The sequence below is a fragment of the Protopterus annectens genome, chromosome 1.part2 (genome assembly GCF_019279795.1).
Source record: "Protopterus annectens isolate FY-2018-M chromosome 1.part2, PAN1.0, whole genome shotgun sequence".
NCBI lineage: Eukaryota > Metazoa > Chordata > Ceratodontiformes > Protopteridae > Protopterus > Protopterus annectens.
In genome coordinates this window covers 484,357,820-484,384,430 of record NC_056727.1, presented here as the reverse complement: position 1 = coordinate 484,384,430, position 26,611 = coordinate 484,357,820, and the positions used below count along the sequence as shown (strand labels likewise).

At 40.1% G+C, this 26,611-nt stretch overlaps 1 protein-coding gene across 1 annotated transcript in view; it reads right to left on the bottom strand.

The window, feature by feature from the left end:
• ANAPC1 (anaphase promoting complex subunit 1) overlaps window positions 1–26,611 on the bottom strand; it is a 3,613,296-nt gene that overhangs the window by 3,498,699 nt on the left and 87,986 nt on the right. Inside the window, exon 2 of the mRNA XM_044060160.1 lies at window positions 14,090–14,251. Coding sequence (XP_043916095.1) covers window positions 14,090–14,251 — 162 coding nt within the window. The remainder of the gene's footprint in view (window positions 1–14,089; window positions 14,252–26,611) is intronic.

The following is a 26,611-nucleotide window of genomic DNA, read 5'->3' as shown; positions in this document are numbered from 1 at the left end:
CTTCTGGTATGGGATCTGGCTATCAAGTATCAGGTGACTCTTCAGGCAATTTATATTCCTTTAGATCAGAACACTCTGTGGCAGACAATCTCAGCAGGTCCTTCACTCACTCCCACAAATGGATCCTTCACAGGGATGTGTTTCTGGACATTATTCACCAGTGGGATACTCCTCAAGTAGATCTCTGCCTCCCCTCTGAACAGGCACCTTCCTCAGTTTTGTGCCAAAGTCCCAGGTTCTCTGGTATGAAAAGGGGACGCCTTCTCATTTTCTTGGAAGGAATGTTTCTTTATCCATTCTACCCCCTTCCCGAGAGTCCTATTCAAGATTCAACAGAATGCTCCCAAAATCTTGTTGGTGACTTCCTTTTGGTTGCAACAGTACTGGTTCCCTCTACTTCTGCATCTTGCCAAGGGCAATCATCACAAGTTACCTCACAGGGTGGATCTCCTCACACAAGACAAGGGGTCTCTCATCCATCCCCACCTGTCCATGCTTCAACTGACACTGTGGGTGATAGATGTCTATGAGGGAGCAAAACCCTTTTTTCCAAGGATGTGCTGCATGTCCTACAAGAGGCCAGGAAACCTACTACTAGGAAATCCTACTTGTCTAAATGGAGGAGGTTTTCTATTTGGTGTCTTCCCTCATGACCTGGACCCACTTTCTGTGGATTTTCCTTTGGTTCGCTCTTATTTCTGCGAGTTGCTCAATGCTGCTTTAGCCTATTCTTCCATTAAGGCCCACTTATCAGTTCCTTCTGCTTGTCTGCCTTTAACTCCCCCGTTAGCTTCTAGATTTGAGGCTATGCAACTTCTTAAAGGCTTCCTTAATATTAGACCTCCCAGGAAGCCTGTTCCTCCTCCTTGGGATCTTAACTTCATTCTGGAAAAATTGACTCAGGCTCCTTTGAGCCTGGTGTTTCAGCTTCCTTGCAACATTGTTCTTGGAAGACTTTTGTTAACGCTTACTTCTGCGAGACTGGTGTCCGAGTTCAAAGTCCTTATGGCTTGTCCACCTTTTCTGATATTTCATGAGGACAGGGTGTCCCCTTGTGTACTAATCCTTCTTTCATCCCCAAGGTGGTTAATGAGTTTTCACTCAATCAGTATTAATTTGCCTACTTTTTTCCGCTCCCCACAATCTGATTGTGAGAGGGTGCTGCATACTTTAGGTGTGCATAGACAGCTCAGATTTTATTTGGATAAAACTAAAGTTATCAGAAAATCTGATCAGTTGTTTGTTTCATTTCATCCTAGGTCTTTAGGTTCGTTTCCAAGCAAACTATTTCCACTTGGATTTCAAAGGCTATTTCCTTTTGTTACACTTTCCATGGTGAGAGCCTTCCTTCTTCTGTAAGAGATCATTTTACTAGAGCTGTGGCTTCTTCTGGTGCTTTTTTCAAAGGCTTAGACGTCAATTCTATTCTTGAAACTGCTACCTGAACTTCTGTGCATGGTATCTCCACAGCTGGAGCTTGTTTTGCTGATGCCATTCTTTATGGCTTCTTAGAGGGCTCTGCTGCTGCTTCCTCCTCCCAAGTTTCTTCCTGGGCTTTGGCACTCTCCCATAAGTTATGAATACTGCAGCGGTGAATGTAAGGACATAGAACAGTTGTGTAAAATATTACCATAATGGTAGATGTCCTTGCCTTCACAGCTGCAGTATTCTCTCCCTCCCTCCATCCCCTAGTCTTTTTTCCTTCCTGGATGTGCAGGCTCTCCTTGGTTTTCTTTGGATTGCTATTCCTACTGGGGCAATCAGTTCTAAGGATGGTACGCCAGAATGTCACCTTTATGCCTTACTACGCAAGGAGTGTGTAGGTGATGTTCAGTGTACCTTAAAGCAACAGTAGACTTTGGCAAACTGGCGGACAGTAGGCTTCACCATAGGGAATCCCATTTGTAATGAATACTGCAGCAGTGAAGGCAAAGACATCTACAGTTATGGTAAGATTTTACACAACTGTACTTTCATCCACCATCATAAGTACATAAGAAATACGTAAACATTTATTATAAACTAGTCATTGTGAACAATCTTTTCTGGCGGTCTGGTGTTAATTACAACAGGAATGGGACAGTGTATGAGAAGCATGCACCTTCACCTCAAGCTTCATTTCTTGAGGGATGCCATCAACAGCCTTGTTTGAGGTTCTTATGGGGGGGGGACTAACAAAGACGAAATGTATTTTTCTTCTCTAGTATCATATTGGTAACACATCTGCAAATTCATGTACATGCTTCTTGTGGAAGGAAAATGTGGAAACTTTGTAACATTTCTCTAGGAATGTGAACAACGGGATGAAAGGAAGATATATATGAACTTCTACCTGAAGAGTAAAACATAACTACTTGATTAACAGTTGAGAAAAACCAAGAATCATAAAGTACAGTTGTGTGCACTTACCATAAATGTAGATGTTAGAGTGTATTCACTGCTGCAGTCATTACATTTGGGTAATCTTCTGGCAGGTTGCCCTCAGTCTGCCTGCTTAACAAAGTCTTGGGTTCTGCGTTGGGGTACTTAGCTTTTTAGTTGAAGACTTCGGATCTGAAACTCTAAAACGAAAATTTCAGGAGTCGGCAAACCGGCACTTGCGAACTGCTTCTGCTTTGGGCACCGTGCGGCAAGAAAAGACTGATGTAATGGCGTCGGCTGCATGTTTTACACCCTTAACGACCCAACGTCATGGAAGAAGGGACAACAACCGACGCAGGACCCAAGACTTTGTTAATCAGGCTGACTGACGGCAACCTGCCAGCAGATTACCCAAATTTAATGACTGCAACAGTGAAACACGAAGAACATCATGCAATTAAAGTATACTTCAAAGTAGCAACCGACCAGAACTGTAAAAGGCAGCAGTCATTAATGCAAACATTTAATACATGCACCCTGTTTAATGGTACAGTCAAGTCTATTGTTCCTTAGTCTTGGAAAAAAACTAATGTAGTTACACCTTTTTTAAGAAAGAAAGAAAATGTATTCTGATGATCCCTGGGTTCTGTGGAATAGGAGGTTGAACATTTCTGGAACTGCTACTAGAAAACTGTCTTAGTCTTTGCATGGAAGTTGATGCCACAGCTTGGAAGGTTTGCAATTCTGCCTTGTACAATATAAGAACTTAGAAGATTAAAGGCTCAGTACTCTAAGCTAAAGTCAGATTTATTTATCTGGTTTAGTTAGATTTTTCCTTCGAATGTTTCTGTCGGTATAACTGCTGTGTTTGCATTCTCTGTAAAAACTTCACCTCTGCTCATTTAATCTCCATCAGTACTGCATTTACTGAAGACACTGAGGCTGGAATTTATTCATCATCATCATCATCATCATCATCATCATCATCATCATCATCTGAGAAGCTTATTTAGAACACTGCAGTCTGGCAAAGTTGTGGCTTCAGTCTCCACTTAGCTTGATTAACTGAGCATACCATCAGTGGGATATTCATTTTTGTACTTTACATTTGGTTGAGTCAAGGGTGGCATGTAAGTGGGGTGTGTAGTTTCTGGTCATATTCAAAGTAATGGCAGTACATTCAGTGTTAGGAAAATAGTTGTAGGTAATTGCAGAATTCTTCCAGCCCTCCCTGGGAACTGAGTGTGTGTGTGTGTGTGTGTGTGTGTGTGTGTGTGTGTGTGTGTGTGTGTGTGTGTGTGTGTGTGTGTGTGTGTGTGTGTGTGTGTGTGAGAGAGAGACAGAGACACAGAGACAGAGAGAGACACACAGAGAGACAGAGAGAGAGAGAGAGAGAGAGAGAATAATTTATCTGAAAAGCAATTTCAATGGGTGAGAGGAACAGGAAGATGCTAATTCAGACAGAAAGGGGAGAAAGAAGACTAGGTGCTAGGCCAACAAATTTACTCTGGAAGTGATAGAACAAGAGTCACTAGCTCTATGGACCTTAACCTAGCCTGTGACATTAACAGGACATGCTGCAGAGACAGTCGTCTCCCAGTGGTTACCACTCCTTTGGAAGAAACTCCCAATTCACATAAAATGGAGATCCTCAATGACCCTATTTAAGAATAACTTGAAAATTTGGATGGGAAACCATAAATTTACCATTTCTTCCAAGATCTTGGTGCTTCCCCTCCTTTTAAAATACTGTTAAAACCTTCCTGATCTTTATCACTTTCTTCCCTCCTAGCTTCCAAATTTCCACAGGAAACCCATTTATTTCTAGAAACTTTCCTGCAAATTGATTGTACGTCACTGCTTTTATCTCATCTCGTCCTATCTTAACTGTTAATTATCGAGGTTCGTCTACCTCCAACATTGGCATACTTAAGTCTTCCGTAAATATTTCCATTTGTGCGCTCTCATAATTTCCACATTTCTCTGCTATATACAAATTTTCAGAAAATTTCCAAAATACCTCTAATCTCTACATGATCTCCCGGTATTTTTCTTATTACAGGTTCCTCAAGTTTGGCAAAAACCCTTTTCTACTTTATGTTGCCCAAGTCATTGTGCTAAAAGTTTTTCTGCTCTGGACTTACTATCACACAGTTGCTTAACAGCAATCTTTCTAAACTCATGCACATTATCTTGATACTCCCTTATTTTCTCTTTAGCCACTCTACTTGCAACTCTTCTTGCTTTAAAAGATTCCCCTTATTCTGCAATACCTTACATTTGCTAGCCTCTCTAAATAATCCTGTTACTTCTTAACTATATTTTTCTTTTATTACTACCCTGTTTTTAAACTCTGCTTTCATTTCATCCTGCTCATTAGCTATAACTTCTGAAGAAATTTTTATCTTCCCTAATAACTCTCAATTTCCACTACCCATTCCTTAAATTCCTCTCTTTTTAACAGTATGTGGGGAAGAGTCAGTGTCTCATTTTTATTTCACTACCCTGCATTTTTATCTTAGTTGCTACTGACACATGATCTGAAATGGTCAGTGGATGCATGTCAAAGCTTTCAATTAAATGCACATGTTCATGTGAAATATAATTTCTGTCTAGTCTAGTCCATATTTTGTACCTTGGGGAATAATATGCAAATTCTCTCAAGAGTTCCTACTACTGAATTCACATCTTCCATACCAAATATTTTCATGAATTTCTTCAGAAACCTACCCTCTTTTGTTGTATTTGCTCTTCTAGGTCTCCCAGATCCATCCATCCATCCATCCATCCATAACCCTTTTTCCCATTATTTGTACAAGGGGGTTGGGGTGTCACTTCAGCCATGACAATCACCTTGAGCCAAGTTTTACTCCACACTGTTTTATTCCCTAGTGAAAGCTGATAATTTGGGGAGAAATATTCTTAAGCTAAACAATAGCAGTTTTAGATGGAATATAAATACATGCCAGTGTAATCCTCCTCCCTTGCCAGTAGTCTTATTGCCACAAATCGGCCATTACCTTTTCCCCCCTTCCTCTTCTCTAACGGCTGGAGCTCCTACAGCAATTACTATAAGTTCTCCCCTTCTCCTCTGTCCCTGATACTCTGCTGAATATTCACCCTGAAATCCTTTCTTTACCAAATTCACGTGCTCATTTCTTTCCAAATGCGTCTCATTTAACATTGCTATTTGCACTCTGCAACACAATACAACTCAATACTCTTTCCTTTTTGTCTACACCTGTGAGACCATTAACATTCCAAAATAATATGGACAGTGTCGCTGTTTTAAGTTATTATTCTCACAAATTACATAGGACAGTTTTTTTAAATGATGATTTCCAGCTTTTGTGCTACATGCACACACTAACATCTGGCAGGCTGATCTTTTATACAGCTGTTTCTTGTCATCTCAATTTGAACCTGTGTCACTTTTTACAAGACTGTTTTAATGAAAAAACTCAAACAAAACTAATGAAAAAACACCTCCAGAACACCCCCAAAATCTGTTAACTTAAAAGTAATACACACAAAACTATGAACTATGTACATCTTCAAATAATGAAGTTGGAAACAAATGTCCCAAACTGACAGGTGTACACATAAACATTACCTAACCTAAAATTAAGGTTATTCATGCTAAGAAGCATGTTACAGCCTGTGCTCCTACTTACACTAATTGCTGCACATTCCCCTCCCATACGGAAAAAACATGTATGCTTTCAGAAAAGATTAACCTTTAGAAACTAGGAACCTAAAAAAACAACAAATATAAATAGAAGTATTTACACACCACAAGTCCTCAGTCATAGTTTCACCAAAGTTGTATTTAATCCAAACACACTAAGCACTTTCTTCCCTATAAAGGAACTTCAGAGTGTCCTGTGCTACCATGACACCAAATTTAAAAAGCAAACAAAATCATGAATAATGAATCAATTGTTAAAAACGCCCTATGACAAATCAAATGCAAAAAAATCTACATTACACATCAAAACTGTTAAATAAAATATTCAACAGAGTTAGATCAAAAAAGTTAAATTAATGTTATAAAGGCTCTCATCTTCAAAAACACTTATGTTCAAACTAATACCATTCAAAACAGGATTATTGCTAGCATGTAATCGCAGCTGCCAGACCATTTTGCAGTGTTCTAACAGATTAGGTTATTGAGGGAAGAAAGTCTAGGTTCTGTCCACTTTTGGAAACCTTACGGAGTACAGCAGAAGCATCAACACATTCTCACAGTCCTGGCAATAATATGATAGTTAACTTAAAATCATCACTGGTGTTACCCTACAGTGCAGACATCTCAAACTATGGGAAAGTTATACATGACAACTGGAATATGGTGTTCCCAAAGGGCTTAGAAGAAAGACTTGGGACAGACCCACAGATAATAGTCAGTAAAGGAAAAATTTTAAAAAGATCTTAACTGAATACAGCCCTACTGATTTTAATAGAATATTCAAACACAATTATATGAGCAAATGCGACTGTTGTAAACAATGCCGCTTTATTAATGAGCGACCGTGTATTTCAGTTGATGTCTTTGACAAAATTCTCCCATGTCCCAGTAAGTGGAATTGTGATTCAAAAAGTGTGTACACATCGTGACACCAAAGTCACAGTAAATTTTGTCATATCACTGCACAAAATTTCAATAGTCAGGCTAGTACTATATGAATGACAGTTTATAGAAGGAAGACAGATTCAATTAATTTAAATTAAATTAAAAATAAAAATAAATAAAAAATAAGCTACAAAAAAGTAAAAGTAAAACAAATCCGAAAGCTCTATTTAACTCAGAAACACAACAAATACAACAGCAGGAATAGACTCAATAGAAATTAAGGATATGCAAAAAACAGTACTATAATAAAGAGAGGCACACATGTAAATGTACCCACCACCAATATATACCATAACTTACAGTTCACATTTCCATGTGAAGTGAGCTATTCAGAAAGTTTATGTAAACAATGACATATTGCACACAAATAATGTTTTACCAATGTAGCACTTTAGGCTATGCATTTGTTATTCAGCAGTCTGATACAGTGTGGCAAGAAGCTATTATGGAATCTGGATGTTCTGCATCTAATGCTTCTGTAGCACTTCCTTGTTGGCAGGAGTTTGAACAGTTCATGAGCTGGAGGATGTATATCCATCAATAGGTTTTGGACTCTGCCATAGCATATGTAGGGATTTATGGTTAAAGACAATGATTTTTGTGGTGTTTAACAATTTTATCCAGTGCCTCTCAATCAGCTTAGAGCAATTTCCATACCAGACAACAATGTTGTTTGTCAGTACACTCCCAATTGTGGCTCTGTAGAAGGTGAGGAGGACCTGTGGGCGGAGGTTAGCGCTACGAAGTCTAAGGATGTGGAGATATAACTGGGCTCTCTTTATAAGGTAGAAGTGTTTGTACCTCAACTTAGGTCTTGCAAGATACGTTACCCCCTATGAATTTGGTGCTATTTACTCTTTCTACTGTGGCACCATTGACGATGATAGGGGTGTGTGTCTTTTTCGTATTATTCCTAAAAACTATGATGATTTCCTTGGGTTTCCCAACATTTAGTACCAAGCTGTTGGTGCACCAATGAACGAGTTGATTCACTTCTTCCCTGTAGGCCCCCTAATCTTCCTTCTTGATAAGGCCGATTTACTGTGGTGTCATCTGCAAATTTGATGATTCTATTTGACTGATGCATAGCTATGCAGTCATGTGTTAGCATTGTGAAAAGAAGTGGACTGAGTAGGCAACCTTGTGGGACCCTAACAAGAAGCTTAGGGACAGAATATGAGAACATATGTATGATATTGGGCAGCCATGGTGGTGCAGGGGTTAGCATTGTTGTTTCACAGCAAGAGGTTCTCTGTTTCTACTCTCGGCTTTGATGCCTTCTGTGCGGAGTCTGCATGTCTTCCCTGTGATCGCATGGGTTTCCTACAGGTGCTCCCGTTTCCTCCCATATTCGAAAGATGTGCAGTAAGTGAATTGGACACTCTAAAATTGCCCGTAGGTGCAAGTGTGGGCAACTGAGTAGTATGGATGAATTAATGTGGCAGGGCTAGCCACCTGGCAGTGTAAACATTGGTTCAAAATGATTGTCACTGTTAAAGTGACACCCCAACCCCATGCGCAAAAAAATAGGAAAAATGAGTTGAGGATGGATGTATGACATTAAAACATGTAAAAAATACTAATGCACTATACAGACATTCAACAATGTGTTCTCATTTTAAGAGGTTTGTGTTATTTATTGTTGACCATGTATAACACAGACAAAATGGGGGAAGACACTACCAATTAGTAAGAACACTACAAAAATGGTCTGGCAGCTGCAATTAAATGTTTGGACAAATCCTGGTTTGAACAGTTATTTTGATTATAAGGGTTTTGAAGATGAGAGTCTTAACTTATTGATGATTTACTATATTAACATTTTTGGTCCGTCAGTGTTGAACATTTTTACATTATTTAACAGTTTTGAAGTAGAATGTAGTTCTTTATTTTTATGTTTGATTCATTGTAGGACATTTTTTAACAACTGATTATTTGTGATTGTATTTGTTGATTGGTTGACTGCTTTTTAAATTCTGTTTGATGTTAGAATTCACCCTGATGAAGTGCCTGAATAGGTAACAAAAGATCTAAGTGTGTTTGGATTAAATACAACTTTGGTGACAGTACGACAGAGGACTTCTGGTGTCTAAACATTAACTTTTAGCCTTAAAATAAGTGTTCTGGCTTTTATTGTGGACCTGTAGTCAGCGTGTCTCCATGGAAACGTAACAAAATGTGCAGCTGCCCCCAGCTGCAGACTTCTCAATTCACAATGAACATTTACTTGATAAAGGAAACCTTTCCACAACATACAGTGTTCTCTTATTTACTTGCTTACACTAAAAAATTATTTTGTTAAGCCAAGGGCCTTAATCCAGATATTCACTTATGCAAAATTAAGAGAAAAGACACCAACTCTACATATATTGTGATCTATGCACTTTTACACCCCATTCCCCATCACAGCCTATTAACTTAAACAAGCTTTTGTCCAGCCTTTGTTTTCTTTTTACAATGTAATGCCTGTATTTCTTAAAATTAAAATGAAAGAAAAAGCACTTTTTGCTTTAGTATCTCTACCAGAAACAATAACTGAAAATACTTTACTATACAACATTGAATTTATTTCATGAAATGATTTAAACAAGTACTGTTAACAAATTTGTTTTAAATGCAGTTACGTTTCCCTTTTCTTCCGCTCTCCTAGTATCCTAAGCGTTAATGGTATGAAGTGGGGCTTATGCTCTTTCCCACAAGTTTAACAAAGTCCACAAAAATACAGTTTTTTCCACTTTTTCTTCTACAGCCATATGTGACAAATGTTTTATAATTTTATATTTACCAATTTCAATGTTAGTGTTCTTTTTCCTGTTCAACTCCATCTCCCAACCCCCAGGCTGCAGTTCACATCCAAGGTACTCCCAATTCTTCTAGCCAACTCCTGTGCTTTTTTCAGTCTCTCAAGCATTTTTCCTTGGAACACTGGAAAAAGGTTTCACTGGCAAAGTATTGGTATGAGTTTTCCTTTATTAAAAAAATAAGAAGCAGAGTCCACTTCTGTTTGATGGCTCACTTTTTGTTGGACAAACTTTTACATTTCCTCCTTAGCCTGTTCTACATCACAAAATGACTGATCGTCCAGGAAAAAAATATTTTGAAGACAGATTGATAAGACAGCTTGAATCTCACACACGCCTCTCAACATTCCCAAATTGCCAGAATAAATTTGCGTCTTGTCTGCCTGGTGTACAGTGAATAATCATTTTTTCCACAAAATCTCAGTCCCCAATTAATATTTTGGCCTTCTGCCACAGTTTTGTCAGGATCAACTCTTTCTATTGGCAAGATTGCATGGTTTACCAATACGGGTCTTGGCTGATTTCTCATAACCATGTTTGGAGAATACACATCATTGAATTCTTTCAAGATGCTTATTGGTGCTTTCATAAAATTAATATAGTCTGTTCCTTCCAGTTTCTCTGATGCAGAAGATCTCAGGTTTTCCCTGCATGTTATGTCCACCATTTTTAAACATCTTTTCTTGAGAAATTTCATACTCAGGCAGCCTTTTCTTCATTTAAAACTCCAAAGGTCTATCATGTCATCTAAAATAGCCGTTTAAAGCTTCTTCTATTTTTCCAGCCTTTTGCTATTTGAGTTGATAAACTACTTTGATGTTTTTCATTTATGTTTAATCAGCTCTGAGCACATTTTTCTACTTTACATTACTAGAAGCCATGTCTTATACGAAATCTGCTTTTTGCACAATGGCTGCAGGATTCTTCCCAGTCATTTTCTCTTCACCTTTCCTAGTTGATTTTCTATCAGGCTTGCCAAGTTTCTCTTTTACTGGCATCCGGGGAGTGTAACTTACTAGCCAGTAACTGAATTTACTATAACTGGGAGAGTTACTGATCTCTGTCAGTTTTTTTTCCACACTGGGATAGCTGAAATTAAGCTGTTGATCAGTGTACAGCCATCTTGGAAGTCCTCCAGGAAATGGTCCATTTTCGGTGTGATGCAGCACCTGAAAACCTCCATGTAAAAAATCAAGACAAACTCCCAGTTAGAGATGAGAGTTTTCTTTCAATGAAATTTCTTATTGTCAAGGTTGGCCAAGGCAACAGCTAAGATATTAAAGAGGGCCTAGGACTAATGAAGTAGGGGGTGAGAGGAACTGACATGAAATGAAATCAAAAATGACAGAAAACTAAGGTAAAAAAATCAGGAATAGTTAGTCACCAAGAAAGAAAGGAGAATACTCAATTTTGAAACAAGGTGAAGACAGACACTGAAAAAACTAGGCGCTGTTGTACATTATGGAATGAGGAGACAGATCCGTTACCTGCAAAACAATCCCAACATCTGTGACCTTATTCCTTATGGTTACAAAATATGGACCTACCTTACCAGCAAAAGGAGTTAGCCTACTTTTTCACACACCATTTTTTTAAGTCCTTAGCTACAATGTGTGCAGATCTAGAGACCTCACATTCATAGGGACAAGGACATAAGCAGTTCAGAGAAACAAATATGGTGCGGTATTTTCATCAGAAACCACATAAATTGGGGAAAGAACAGCTTAATACAGAAGCTGGAAAATTATACAAGATAAACAAAAATGAAAACAGAGACAGGTATATAAGAATACTATCTGAAAACGCATCGGAGAGCTACAGGAAAATAAAAGCATATGTTTTTCACAGAAAGGGCAGTGGCAGTAGACTACTAGAATAGCTTTCTTGAAGAGGTCCAGTAGTCTGAAATAGTGCTGGAACTCAAGAATTAGATGAGCATTTCTTATGAAAGAAAGAAAATATGAGCTTATCTAATAGGCAAGGAAACAGCCCATTTAAGCAATCTAAATGATCCTTTATCAGCAGACAGTTTCTCTGACAAGATCATGCTATAAAGCACAGTGGAGTGACAAAAGTTAAGGGGAAATGTAACAATATAGTAATGTACAGCAAATGTAACTGACTCTCAATACAAACTCCAAGACTCCGGGAAGTGTGGGATAATAACGAGAGCATCTCTGAAGCTGATCTAACAAGATCTTACACTGGAGCTCAAGGATATCCAACAGTAGTGAAGGCTCACAGAACACACAGGGCAGATAACAGAGGGCAGGTTTCTTACCTGCTACCAATACCTAGGTTTAAACTAATAAAATAAATAAATAAATAACAATGACAGACTGGACTCTTAAAATTATTTAGTATACCACAGTTTATTCAACACTTTTGTCTAAAATCATAGACCTAATCAGAAATGTACTAAACACTCTACCATACTCATTATATACTAAATGACTTCCAAGTTCAACCAATGAACATTTCAATTAAATTAATAACATAACTCAAAGTACTCGCAAACAAATCAAACAGTAAAACCATTAAAATACTGATAAATCTACGCAAAAACATACCCCCCCCAAAAAATTAGCTTTAATGATGAAACACAAGTCTGCGGTCTTTCAAAAAACATTTATATTAATATTTTCATTAAGACCTGGCAGTTTAGCACCATTTAACCTTACTTGCCATTCTGTTTCCCTCTTCTCAATAGTGTTTTTGTAGTCACCTAACATTTGACCAACATTAACACCTTATAAAACTGAAAATAAAAAAAATACTAAGTTTCAGTACCTATATTTCTAAACACACTGCATTTCTTCAGCTTATTAAATGTCAATAAGCTTCTACCACAGTTTTATTAATGAATTATAAGCACAAAAATTCAAATGATGATGCCAATTCCCCTTGCTGCTTAGATGTATGCAGTCATACAGGGTTGGAATGGGAGGGGGATATTGAAGGTGTTGTTGGAAATACCTAAGGGAATCTGTGAGCTATGACTGCTGGATGAATTGTAAAATTTATGTACAGGACTAGTGCAGAAGTTACTTCCACCAGGAGGGAAGAGAGAAGAGAAAATGGGAATCAAGCGTCCCTATGGAGGTGGTGGAAGAAACAAGATTGCTACTGGGGACTGCTGATGGCAGGCGACAGTTAAAAAACATGGGGCAAAGGCAAGGGGGAAGTTCCACCTGGATAACAGATTAAGATGGGAAATTTTAAAAATTAAGATGCTGTGATCACCGAAATGGATAACAGAAGGAGGTCAATAAATGAAGGAGTGGAAATCAAACGTTTAGTTAAAAACCTGCAAGGAGCTCACCAAGCTGAAAGAAAACATTTTAGAAGTATGGAGAGAGAATTATGATACAGAGAATGCCATGTAATCTTTGCAACTGACGGTAGATAAGTTTTCTATTAAGATATGCCACCAGTTCCAACCATTTTAGGATTTTTTCATGGAAATGTTTGCATAAATATTTCTATACTCATTGCTAAAAATGTGTCTGAGGCAGATGGAATTTGTTGGACATGTAATACTGAGCACGTTGGCACCTGGACACACATTTTTTTAGGACTGTGAGTCTTTAGAAAAAAGTTACGAGGAATTTGCAAAGGTTTATAGAAACAAAATTTAAAAGAAAGGATATTTCCAAGCATCTGCATTTTATACATGGGGCTGAGGAACTGCCAGTAAGGATTCTAGAAATTCAATTGGATCTTTTAACAGCGCCAGAAAAGAAAAAGTATAGCCATAAGAAAGAAGGGACTTCAGAATAAAGTGAGAAGGATGGCTGAACTTGTTAGAAGAGGAGGTACAGATTTAGTTAAGTGGCCATGATACCGGCCAACAGAAGGATCTAGAAGGGGACCTGCATGAAGCTGAGAACGGTAATGAAATGGTGAAAAGGTTGTAAATAGTTTAAAGTTTGCTTAGAATAGTCAATAGATGGAAATTTTATTCTTGGACTACAGTTTTAGGACTTACAGTGGATGGGAATTTTTAAAACAAAATATCAGTGGAATGGTTTTACTCATGCATCTTGTCATATAAGTTTTATAACAATTCTGCTATTTAATTGAATGATTTTTCAATTTACATGCATCAAGTTTGTTCACAAATATAGTTATAAAAATTGTTTTTCCTCTGTATGTTTATCCATTTTTTTAAATTTACAATAAAAAAGACTTGACAGAAAAAAAATCAACTGATGCTGCAACACATCAGTTCAAGTAGTTCCTCACATTTCAAAGAGTAGCACAAATTTTAAAACAGCACTTAATGTTTTTGTACCTGTAAAACAGGACTGTCCATAGTAAAAGCCTTGTACACTGTTGAGGCTTCACTTTTGCTTCCTCGGCTCCAAACTACTACATTACCAGCAGTGTAAAGTTCTTCATCGTAGTCTACATCTTCACCAACCTCACCAACCCCTTTTCGTAGATGCCAGCTTTCCTGCAAGCAAATCATAAAGGCAGAACATTCTCAAAAATTTGAATCCATACTTCAAAAACAAGAATGCTGGTAGAAAGCATCAAACTTACACACAAAAGGAAATTAAAAAAAAATTGAGTGGACAGAAAGAAAAAACATTTTACAAAAAAATCAGTTCATCAGAAAATTCACTCCTACACAAATAAAATAATTAGCCTAAACAATAGCTTAAGCATTCTGAGTCAAATCAAAACAAAGACGTCACACCACAAAATTAAAATTCTGAAAGTAGCTCCAAAGATTTACAATTAGTTGATATTCTTATCAAAATGTGTCACAAAAGACTAACCATGGCTAGCCAGCTGGAAATCTGAATGAACTACCTGCCTTGTCTGTTTAATTTGACTACATTTCTGAAAACAGTAAAATGGCCAATCCTTCATTTAAGTAATGAAGCAGCCCACACACACACACACACACACACACACACACACACACACACACACACACACACACACACACACACACACACACACTCGTAGCCACACTAAAATAATGTTATCCACACACTGGATCTTACACTGCATATTTAAGAAGTAGAATTAACAAAACTTTTGCAGAATGCTCTGAATTTGCATCCTTCACATCCTCCTGGAAAAAGGAAACCTCTTCACAAGTGGATTCTGAGGAAAAAGAAGCCCATTATAAGAGCATAAGTAGAAATGCTGTCTACCAAATTCTGACGCCATCCTAAGGCTCAAATTAAGATTTGTTCATTCAGTTTTTTTTTGACGAGATAGTTAAAGAGTATCCAGCTAACACAGAAGGTCTTTGGCTAACGAAGTTTGCAGATGACTGCAAACTAGCAGCCATAAACCGAAACTCCTAACGATGTGGACATCCTACAAAAGGGCCTCACTGAGACAGATGCCTGGTGTCAAAGCCATGGCCTAAAGCTCAATGCCAAAAAGTGCATGGTCATCTCCTTTGGTAAAAACTCTACTTAACACCAAAAGTGTGATAACACCTTGGGAGACAGGTGGACAGTAGTCTTTCCTTTGATAATCACATAGCCACAGTGGTCAGGAAATCTTATGTGGCACACCATCACAAAAGGTTTCTCATCCAGAAAAAGAGAGGTTATTGTTCCAGTCTACTCATCACTCATTAGACCCACTATAGAGTACAACACCCCTTTTGGTATGTACCCCACAAGACATCAACAACTGGAAAGGCCACAGAAATAACTCACAAAGAGTATTACTGGCATCAAACAGATGCCCTATGCAGACTGTCTCAAACAACTCCAGCTTTACTCCGTTGCATATCGCCTACTCAGAGGCAATCTCTGCCTAACATACAAAGCTATGTCAAACTCAGAGCTATTGGACATGCTCCACGTAAAGAAATCCCAATTCCTCCGAGCTACATGCTGTAGGGACCTAAACCTTGTCACCTTGTCACCACAATAAACAAAACATGCTGGAGGGATAGATTCCTGTCCCAGAGACTTCCCATTCTCTGGAACAGACTACCTATCTATGTCAAACAGAGCTCCTCATTAGCACTCCAAGAAAAATCTTGATGATTGGATGGGAAATAGGAAATTCACCCCGGTGATCACTTCTGTGGCTCTGCTGAACAGGGGCACAGGAAAATAATTTTCTTGGGTGGCGAAAGCCAGGGTACCTTTTTGGTTAGGCTTATATAGGCCCTAAAAGTATTTTAAAGTGCCCATATTTCAAGACAGCCTACTACTTATGACTGAGGGAAAGACAGCAATGTAGTAGCTCCATGACTTAAGTATATGGGTGTATGTATGCATGCATGTGTGGATGTATATGTGCGAGCACACACACACACACACACACACACACACACACACACACACACACACACACACGCACAGTGTGTATATATTATATAAATCTACATAACAGCATTTTGCATACTGCCTTTGTTCGTTCTGTAAGTTCCATTTTTTTGATTTGTAACAATATTTTAAGTGACATCACTCATGATATACAAAATAGGGACATGGTAAACTTGGTCAAAAAATGTTTCACCCAAAGGCAATTTAGTCAAACCTCAAAACTACACTGTTGCAGGAAAACAAATTTTTCCCTCCCATCCTTGCTTCTTTCATTCTGGCCATACCAGTACCCCTAGCCATCAATGGGTTTATCTGCCTCCCCCCAGACTATTCAAATGGAGCTGGAGTGGCTTCTGGTATCAGTTCAGTTTTGGTGCCCTCAGTGTCACTCTTCCACAGCTTAAGCTTCACATCAAGGTTGTTGTTGCCAGACTGCATCACTTTGTAGGTCTGCTGTAAGGCTCACCTGCCACATTCCTACTCACTCTGCCAGCCTTCCTTCTTTAGACTCTTCCCCACTCCTCTCCTACAACAACTATCTTTGCCTCATCAGTGAAGACTAATTCTCTCATTTTTCAAATATGCCAAAGACAAAAACACTGCAGAGTGCTGTACCCAGGACTGCTCATTACAGCATTCCACTAGTCATTTCTTTTATGCCAGAAATCTCCATCTCCCTCTCTCTCACTAATTTCTTTGTGAAATGAAGACTAGTTCCTCAGTATTCATCCCACAAAAGAAGGCTGACAGGAGAATTGAGAGGTTTTAAGTAGGACCAATGATCTTGTGAAGACCAGGAAGACTATTCAAATACACTTGAAACTGAATCATAAAACTGGATCAGGTCCGAATAACAATCTGGCCCTGAATCCATCTCAGCTGCTATCAAAAGGAATGCTGTATTTTAGAAATACTGCCAAGCTTCCTTAAGGATTCCTTCTGTGCCATTACTGTTAAACTAATAAATCTGTAGTTCCTGGGACTTTTCCTTCTTCCCTTCCTTGTACAAGGGCACCACACTTGTTGTTCCTCAGTAACTCAGGAATTTGACAATAACCAATGGTCCATATAAAATATTTACATCTTGCATGGATTTATTTACTAGGAAATTCCAGCTGGGCATGTAACCTCTTTTCAGCAGTGGCCTGAAGTAAAGCTCCATTAACATTATACTATAATCAGATTTATAAGCAGCATAGAAGAAAACATTATAAAATACCTTACAGAAAATATACAGATACAATTAGGCGCACATGAAATATATACATTATAACACAAGTTTAATCCCATGTAGCCTAACTTGGGTTTGCTTTGAAGTATGTCAGTTGAGGTCACGTTGAGTAAGTAGACTGTACAAGACAAAAATGACAAAATCAGTTACTATAAGGTTAGGACCTAGCAGCACTGGCATGCCTAAAATATGAAGTCAATGACCTATAAATGATACCTCTCAGTTGCAATAGTCATTGTGCCAAGCAATACGCGCAAGATTAAAGTCAGTTTCAAGATAAAAAAGCTTTAGAGAGTACGCTTACCCAGGGGGGCTATAGCAGGGCCATAAGTCAGTGAGGCATTGTTTCAGGAAAACATCTCAAATGACTGAAAGTTATGAAGAAAGGAACAGAATTCCAGACTTCAAAAACAGCAGTTTGAGTACAGTGCTTCTCCAGCAGTATTATAAGCAAACTTTATTTACAGCAAGTATTAGTTTGTTCTTGTAGTGCTTGGGTCTATTTGTGGAATACTACTTAATGAGGTCCATTAAGGCTGGGTATTTTTCTCATTTATAAATAAAAATCAACTACTGGTCATCCAAAACATAAGTCATGTGGTAGGATAAGTCACTCCAGTTAATTTTTTAGGGCCAAGCAGTTAAGAGACTTTTGTGCAAGTAGAGGTAAATCTAGCTATTGTACTGTAGTTTTTCTAGTTTATTTTTTAAAAGTAGCATGCAGGCTGGTGAAGATAGGAGAGGCATACACTATTGTTGGAAGAAGACATGTTTAATCAACAGTTTATCTAGTAGTATCAGTAAGATGGTGTTTACCTCCGTACAACAGTCCAAGTTTATTATTCTTTGACAATTTGCTAGCCATGCATGTCAAAATTACAAGCTGTTTACAGCTACTCCTAAAAATCTAGTACAGTTTACTCGTTTAATTCCAGTCTTACAGGCAGATGAAATAATGAAAAAGGATTCTGTGTTAGAAACTAAATAAAGGGTGAGTAGCAATTGGTGTGTGTTTTGTTTTAAGAGCAGCTAAGAGCCACCTAGCCAAGATTCAATAGAGAAAATACTTCTTGGTGTGTAGGTCTATTAAGTTTTTTTGCAGTGTATATGAGCATTAGAGCGGTCTCTATGCTGAATAACCTTGGCTTGTATATATGGAATAAACTTGGCTTGCTAAATGTAGGTCACATATAGAAAGGAACACTGTGGAATGCTGACAGACAGAGAAAGGAAGAAAGTACAGTTGTGTACACCTACCATAAATGTAGATGTTAAGAGTGTATTCACTGTTTCAGTCATCACACTTGGGTTATCTGCCTGCAGGTAGCCCTCAGTCAGCCCAAATACCAGAGACTTGGTATTTCTGCGTCGGTTGCCATCAATCTAGGACTGACGTCAGGCAGTCAGGGGTATAAAAACAGGCAGCCAACGCCATTACATCAGTTTTTTTCTTGCCCAAAATGTCAGAAGCCCACCAATAGGGAGCTAAACTGTGGTAGGAAATCACCACCAGTAAAAAGTGAATACCAATACACCTGCCAGGGGTGAGTAATTATATATATATATATATATATATATATATATATATATATATATATATATTATATACACACACACACACACACACACACACACACACACACACACACACACACACACACACAGAGAGAGAGAGAGAGAAAGGGGCTGGAGGGAGGGAAACCAGGATTGCAACGGTGAATACACTTGAACATCTACATTTATGGTAAGTGTACACAACTGTAATATGTTCTTAGTGTTTCACTGTTGCTGTCATCACACTTGGGTTGATTCCCAAAGATGAAGAAAGGGTGGAGGCAGTAAAGAGGAGTTTGGGCTGCCTGGTTTGCCCTGCAGGACTGCAGTTGCAAAACACGCCCTGAATTTGCAAAATATGGGCAGGTGGTACTGCTTGGTGAATGTGTGTACAGAACTCCATGTAGCAGCCTCTAGAATGTCCCTGGCAGGGACTCCCCTGAGGAATGCTGTAGAGGTAAAAGTTGCCCTAGTGGAATGCGTTCTGACCCCCTGAGGGGTTAGTTTCCCATGGTGTTTGTAGCAGAAATGGATGCAGAGTGCTATCCATTTGGAAATGGTCTGTTTTGAAATGGCCTTGCCCTCTGCCCCTGGTGCAAAACGGAGTAAAAACTGGTCAGATTTCTTGAAGGGCTTAGTTCTATCCAGGTAGAATCTGAGCTGTCTGTGCACGTCCAAGGAGTGCAAGATCCTTTCTTCTTTACTTTGAGGATTAGGGAAGGTTTCAAATGGATAGATTGGTTGAGAGCCACACTGGACACCACTTTAGGCATAAAGGAAGGATTAGTCCTGAGGAAGACCCTGTCAGCATGAAAAATAATGAAGGGTTCCACAGTCATCAGTGCTTGTAGCTCAGACACTCTTCTAGCTGAAGTGATGGCCAGAAGCAATGATGTTTTCCAAGAGAGGAATTTTAACTCTGCTGACGCTGCAGGCTCAAAAGGGGGTAGCATGAGCTTTTCCAGTGCAAATTTAAGGTCCCAAGCAGGGGTGGGTGCTCTCCTTGGTGACCTTAAGTTGTTTGCCCCTCTCAGGAACTGTTTGATGAGAGGGTGAGAGAAGACGGGTGGCTCAGTGTTGTAATGAGCGGAGATTGCAGGGGCATGGATCTTTATGGAGAAGGATAGACCCTTGTGGAGTAGATCTGCCAAGTAATCCAGGATTGGAGGTAGGAAGGGCAAAGCTGGTTCCTATCCTTTAGATTGAATCTAGGAGCAATACCTTTTCCACTTATCAGCATAGTATTTCCTTGTACTGGGTCTTCTGGCTTCAAGAATGACGTCCAGCACCTGCTTGTTTAGGCTGGTCACTGGGGAAGAATTCAAGGAATAAGCCAGGCTGCAAGATTCAGGGTGTGCAGTTGCAGATGCAAGATCTGCCCCCCCCCCCTGCTGGGTGAGGAGGGCCGGGCTCTGGGGCAAGTGCCAGGGTGGCACTGGTGACGGGCTGCGCAGTTGTGGGTACCAGTGCTGGCATGGCCAGTCCAGGGCAATAAGGATTGCCTTTGGTCTGTCCTGTCTTATCTCGAGTAAAACTCTTGAGAGAAGGGGCAGAGAGGGAAATGCATAGATTGAGAGGTTTACCCACTGGAAGGATATGGCATCCACTTTCCAGGCTCTGCTGTGAGGTGTCCTAGTGCAGAATTTGCTGAGCTGGTGATTGCAGGGGGAGGCAAAGAGATCCACCTTTGGGGTCCCCCATTTCGGACTCAGAAGGCTGAAGGTGCTGGGCTCTAATTGCCACTCATGTGGGTCCAAGAGATTTCTGCTCAAGTCGTCTGCCAGTGAGTTTTGTTTGCCTGGCAGGAGTTGAGCTTGCAGAAGGATCTGCATGTCCAAGGCCATGCTCCAGAGGGCCATGGCTAGCCTGCAGAGTGGGTAAGAGTGGGTTCCTCCCTGCTTGTTGATGTACCACATAACTGTGGTGTTGTCTGTTTTTATTAGCAGGGGTCCTGGTGAGAGTAGGGATCTAAAAGCTGTTACAGCATGCTGAACAGCTGGCATCTCTTTTTGGTTGATGTGCAGATGAATTTGACTTGGGCTCCACTAGCCCTGAATGCACTTGTCGTCCAGATGTGCCCCCCAGGCACAGTCTGATGAGTCTGTGGTTAGGGTCTGGGTGGTGTGGGGTTGAGTAAAGGGAAGACCCTTGTTGTGGTTGCATGCTGCTGCCCACCAAAGAAACTCTGTCCTTAGACAAGGTATGATAGGAATGACAGTTTCCAGGTCCTGAGAATGTTGGCACCAAAGACCTTTTAGTACCATTGAAGTTTCCTCTTATGCAGTCTGGCATACAGGATTAGTAGGATGCAAGAGGCCATGAACCCTACAGCCTGCAGGATTTTCCTTGCAGACAGCTGGATTCTGGTGGCCATTTCAGTGAAGTAGCCTGTCAGGTAGGCTTGTTTCTCTAGAGTAAGGAATGCCATCTGGGATGCTGCGTCCAAGCTTGCTCCCAGGAACACAATCTTTTGTCCGGGGACTAGTTTTGATTTCTTTTCGTTGATAGTATACCCCAGGGAGGTTAAGTTTTTTACAAATGTCAGGTGCTGCAACAGCAACTCCTGAGTGTCTGCCTGAATCGGGCAGTTGTCCAAGTATGAGTAAATTTGAAATTTTCTCTGTCTCAAATAGGCAATGGCCGGAGCCAGGCATTTTTTTAATACTCTGGGAGCAGTGGATAAAGCCAAAGGGAAGTGCAGAGAACTGATAATGCAAAGATCTTGCCCTGAAGGGAAGGTATTTCCTGCATGACTCCCCGATAGGGATGTGCAGATAGGCTTCTTTTAGGTCTAGGTGGCTAACCAGGCATCTTTGGTCAGCATAGGAAGAAGCTGCTGAAGGGTGAGCATTTTGAATTTGGTACCACTAGGAATGTGTTTAGAATGGAAAGAGCTATGATCGAAGTGCCCTCGTTTCTGGGTACAAGGAAAAGTCTGGACTAAACCCTTGACCTACCTGTTCTGCAGGGGACAGGATGAATTGCCCTTATGGAGAGCAGGGATTGAGCTTGTTTTTTTGTGCCTCTGCCCACTGGTTTGGAGGAAGGTCTGGGAACCCTTTTGGGGTTGGCAGTGAGTAAAAGTAAAATTTGTACCCCTGGGATACAATATTGAGGACCCATTTGGTCTTTGGTGATGGAAGTCCAGTTTTTTGCATGATGGGCAAGTTTTCCTCCTAGGGGCATGAGCAGTTGGGCAGAGGTGGCGAGTGAAGTTGAGAAGTCATTGTGAATTCTTTCCGTATGAGGTGGCTTAGTACTCTGTTTTTAAAAAGTGGAGGCACTCCATTGCTTGGATCTCTGCATACCCTGAGACTGCAGTCTGGGGGGGGGGGGGTCTGTTCCCCTGGGTCTTGTTTGAGATGGCCTTGAGGGGGCTGGAAAGGACCAATGCTTCAAGGGGCAACGCCTACTGAATCTAGGAGGCTGCACTTGCAAGAAATCTTTAACTGTCTGCATAGATTTAGCTTTTTCTTCCATCTTCTTAAGAATCTCTTCTGCTTTGGTGCCAGACAGATTGTCCTTGTTCAAAAGAGCGTCTATTAATTTTGATTTGACATGGTCTGGCAAGGTTTGTTCCTTAAGCCAAGCATGTCTTCTCAGTGCAGAACCAGTGACTGCTGCCCTGCAAGATGCTTCTAGGGCATCAAAGCCACACTGTAAACTATGCTTGCTGACTTGGCTTGCAGAATGCATAAGCTCTTGTAATTCTTTATTTTCTGCATAGCCTGTAAAAGGTAGCTAATTTTTGCTTAATAAGTTCCATGATATGTTGTTGGTACTTTAACATATGAAACTGGCAATTCAAAGCCCTAATGGCGAGAGTTGCAAAGGTGTACACTTTCTTACCCAATCTGTCTAAAGCTCTGGAATCCCTGTCCGAAGGGGTGGGATTCTTAGCCGTAGTTGCTCTGACACCTTTAGGTCCCTGGGAGAGGACCTCTGGGTCAGTAGTAGGATTTCTGAAAAGGAATTTGTGAGAGTCAGGTACTCTGTAGTACCTGTCTGTTTTTCTAGGAGCAGGAGGTAAAGTATCAAGGGTTAGACTGGATTCCATAAAAACATCATCCACAACATCCAGGACTGGGGGTATTGCTAAAGGCCTATGTCGTGGCAAGTCTAGAAATTCTCAGAGTCTCTTTTTGGACTGAGGATAGTCTTGGCATTCCCACTGGAAATGCTCTCTTAAAGTATGCAAGGTTTCACCAAAAGAAAAATCCTCTGGAGGGGACACAGAGGGAATGGATTCCTCTGCATCTGAATCCTCATAAGCAGATAAAGGCATGTCTTCATAATCAGATACCTCAGAGTCGTCGGACTCTTGGTCTGTTAAAGCTGCTGGGGACAGGTCTCTTTCTCTTAGCAGGGGAAGGCTGGCTTCCCCCAATTAGCATAATAAGGTCTTCTGCCATTTTAAGCATTTGATGTTGCGACAAGGAAGCAAGTGCTTGAGTTTTGGTCTGTTTTTTAGGCGTAGCTTGTACTCTTGGCCTTAGAAACTCAGTAGTTTTAGACAGAACTGAAGATACGAAAGAGGTCGTCTGTTTGTGTACAATATCGGTAGTGCAAAGAACTTACTCAGAAGCGGATGCCTGCTCAGCAGCTCCAGACCCATCCCAGGTAGAGACATCTGCAGGTTCCATAGTCGAAGAAGAGTCTTGCAGCATACCGGACTCAACGGGTCTCGGTAGAGGCCTGTGAATCCACTGAAGTGGGGATCAGGGGCTTCAAAAGTGCCTCACTGAGTACCGGCGAACTGGCGACTAGCTTAACGGAACAGTCGTCGGCAGTTTTGGACCTATGTGGTCTGGCTATGTCTTTATCCTTACGTTTTTTTCAGAAGATCAGTAGTCGGATGGCTTACCGAAGCCATTTCGGAACACAGAAATAGAGAATGAAAGTATTTAGCGACAATAAGGGCCTGATGATGAAAAGCTCAGGTGTTGAACAAGGCACAAAACTGACAGCGAGGTATGTCATGGTCTGGGCCTAAACAGGTGACGCAGTAAGAATGGAAATCTCGGTGTGGTATTTGCTTTCCACAGGCGAGACAATTGTTAACTTTTTCTGACATCGGCTAGAGCAAGAAAAAAGGATCCCCAATGGGGTACTTAGCTTTAGAAGACTACAGGACGATTCAGTTCAGAAACAAAAACTCAGGCAGTGTCCAACCTACACTCATGCGAACTGCTTCTGCTTCGGGCCCCTCGGCAAGAAAGACTGGTGTAATGGTGTCGGCTGCCTGTTTTTATACCCCTGACGGCCTAATGTCAGTCCTAAAGCGACAGCAACCGAAGCAGAAATACTAAGTCTCTGGTATTCAGGCCGACTGAGGGCTACTTGCAGGCAGATAACCCAAGTGTGATGACTGTAAGAGTGAAATACAAAGAACATCATTCTTTTTGCTATTTGACCACCTGAGATATATTTAAGAGGAAGTTCAGGAAGCAGGACAAAGGGGGAGGGGGTTATTAATTTAAGATAGTTTAATTTTGATGAGAAACGGTATCATAGGTTTTTAATAACTAAAGAGATGGATTAACCTAGGTTATCATGGTTTATGTTAATGTTGGTGGTTAAGAAGAGCTGTAGCAGTGTTACGATACATCTTGAAACTGTGCTGGATAGCAGACAGAAGACCGTTTGAGAGATGTGTGAGCAGCATTTTCCTGTATGCATTTTTTCCAGAATTTTAGATAATGGAGACAGCATAGCTATTAAAGAATGTCAGTGCTGCTGCCACCTTTACGAAATGGTAGGATCTGTGATTGTTACTTAGATGGCTGGGGCATAATTTTCTTGAATGGATCCATTTATTAAGATAGAAAAAGGATATGCAAGAGCTTCTGCAGTGTAGATATACTCTGCATGGAGAATGTCAGCTGAAAGTGTGGCAGCTTCTAACACATGAAGTAGATTTTTAGGGTTCCTATTACATGAACAAACTTTTCGAAGTTCGAACGTCATATGGTCAACACCATATGATTGAACTTTGAAAAGTTCAAAGATTAAATGTAATGGTTCCGTACGGTGCAGAATGGGAGAATTTCCCTTTTCTGGGGTGCAGGGGGGCTTGCCCCCCTGCTCGGAGCATTAAGGTAAGTTTAATGTTTTATTATATATTCGAAGTTTCAAACTTCGATCATATGTTGTTGAACATATGGGATTCAAAGTTTTGAAACTTCGAATATATAATATAGACCCGATTTTTAAATAGCAGAAATAGGAAGAAATGGTGTGAGAATAAATTTGTAAGGGGGAGTGAAGATCCCTATTTTTTAATCATTAATGGGAGTTGTTATGGACTGCGTAAAATGATGACTCAATTAGGGTTTGGAGGTTAGCATCATTGTTAAGGTATTGGTATTTACCTCACAAACACAATATACAGAATTTGATTCTCACTTTTGAAGGGAAATCTGCTAAGCTTAAAATGACCCACAAAGGCAGCAAGCCTAGTATTTATCTATGAACTATACGTAATGCTGTCTAGTTGCCAGTAAAGCATCACTGGAATTTCAGAGATTGTGCATGACTGACCAGATGTGCTTGAAATTGTTTTGAGGAGCTTGTTTTATAAATGTATAGATGAGATCAGACAGGAGTCCCAGTGGACTATGATGTTTGCAGATGACATTGTGACCTGTAGTGAGAGTAGGGAACAGGTGGAGGAGACCCTGGAGAGGTGGAGATATGCTCTAGAGAGAAGAGGAATGAAGATCAGCAGGACTAAGACAGAATATATGTGTGTGAATGAGAGGGAGGATAGAGGAATGGTGAGGATGCAGGGTGTAGAGGTGGCGAAGGTGGATGAGTTTAAAGTACTTGGGATCAACAGTTCAGAGTAATGGTGAGTGTGGAAGAAAGGTGAAGAAGAGAGTACAGGCAGGATGGAGTGGGTGGAGAAGAGTGTCAGGAGTGATTTGTGACAGACTAGTACCAGTAAGAGTGAAAGGGAAGGTCTACAACAGGGTAGTGAGACCAGCTATGTTACATGGGTTGGAGACAGTGGCACTGACAAAAAGGCAGGAGTCAGAGCTTGACGTGGCAGAGTTGAAGATGTTAAGATTTGCACTGGGTGTGACGAGGATGGACAGGATTAGGAATAAGTATATTAGAGGGTCAGCCCAGGTTGGAAGGTTTGGAGACGAAGCTAGGGAGGCATGATTACGTTGGTTTGGACATGTGCGGAGGAGGGATGCAGAGTATATTGGGAAAAAAGATGCTAACGATGAAGCTGCCAAGTAACAGGAAAAGAGGGAGGCCTAAGATATGATTTATGGATGTGATGAGAGATGACATGCAGGTGGCTGGTGTGACATAGCAAGATGCAGAGGACAGGAAGAAATGGAAACGGTTTATCTGCTATGGCGACCAAAGAAGTAGTTTTATAAATTTATAGATTGTTTAAATCTGGGGAAAAAATTACTTAGTGCAACTTCTGAGTGGTCTAAAACTTTGTAGATTTTGATGGGTTTATTTTTTTCTGCCAAGAGTAATAGGTTTTGTCTTACATTCCTCATGAGTTGGCTAGTGGATCAAGATAACTAGGGAGCAGGGTTGGATTTGACTCTTGCTTCACTAAAGCTGCTATGATAAGAATTATTAATTAGAATTTTAATATTTAAAAATAAATACTGAAGTATGATACATCTCTATCCAGTGGGAGTATTTTTTGTAGGCTTCAATTACATTTCTAAGGGTAGCAATAAAACTATCAGTA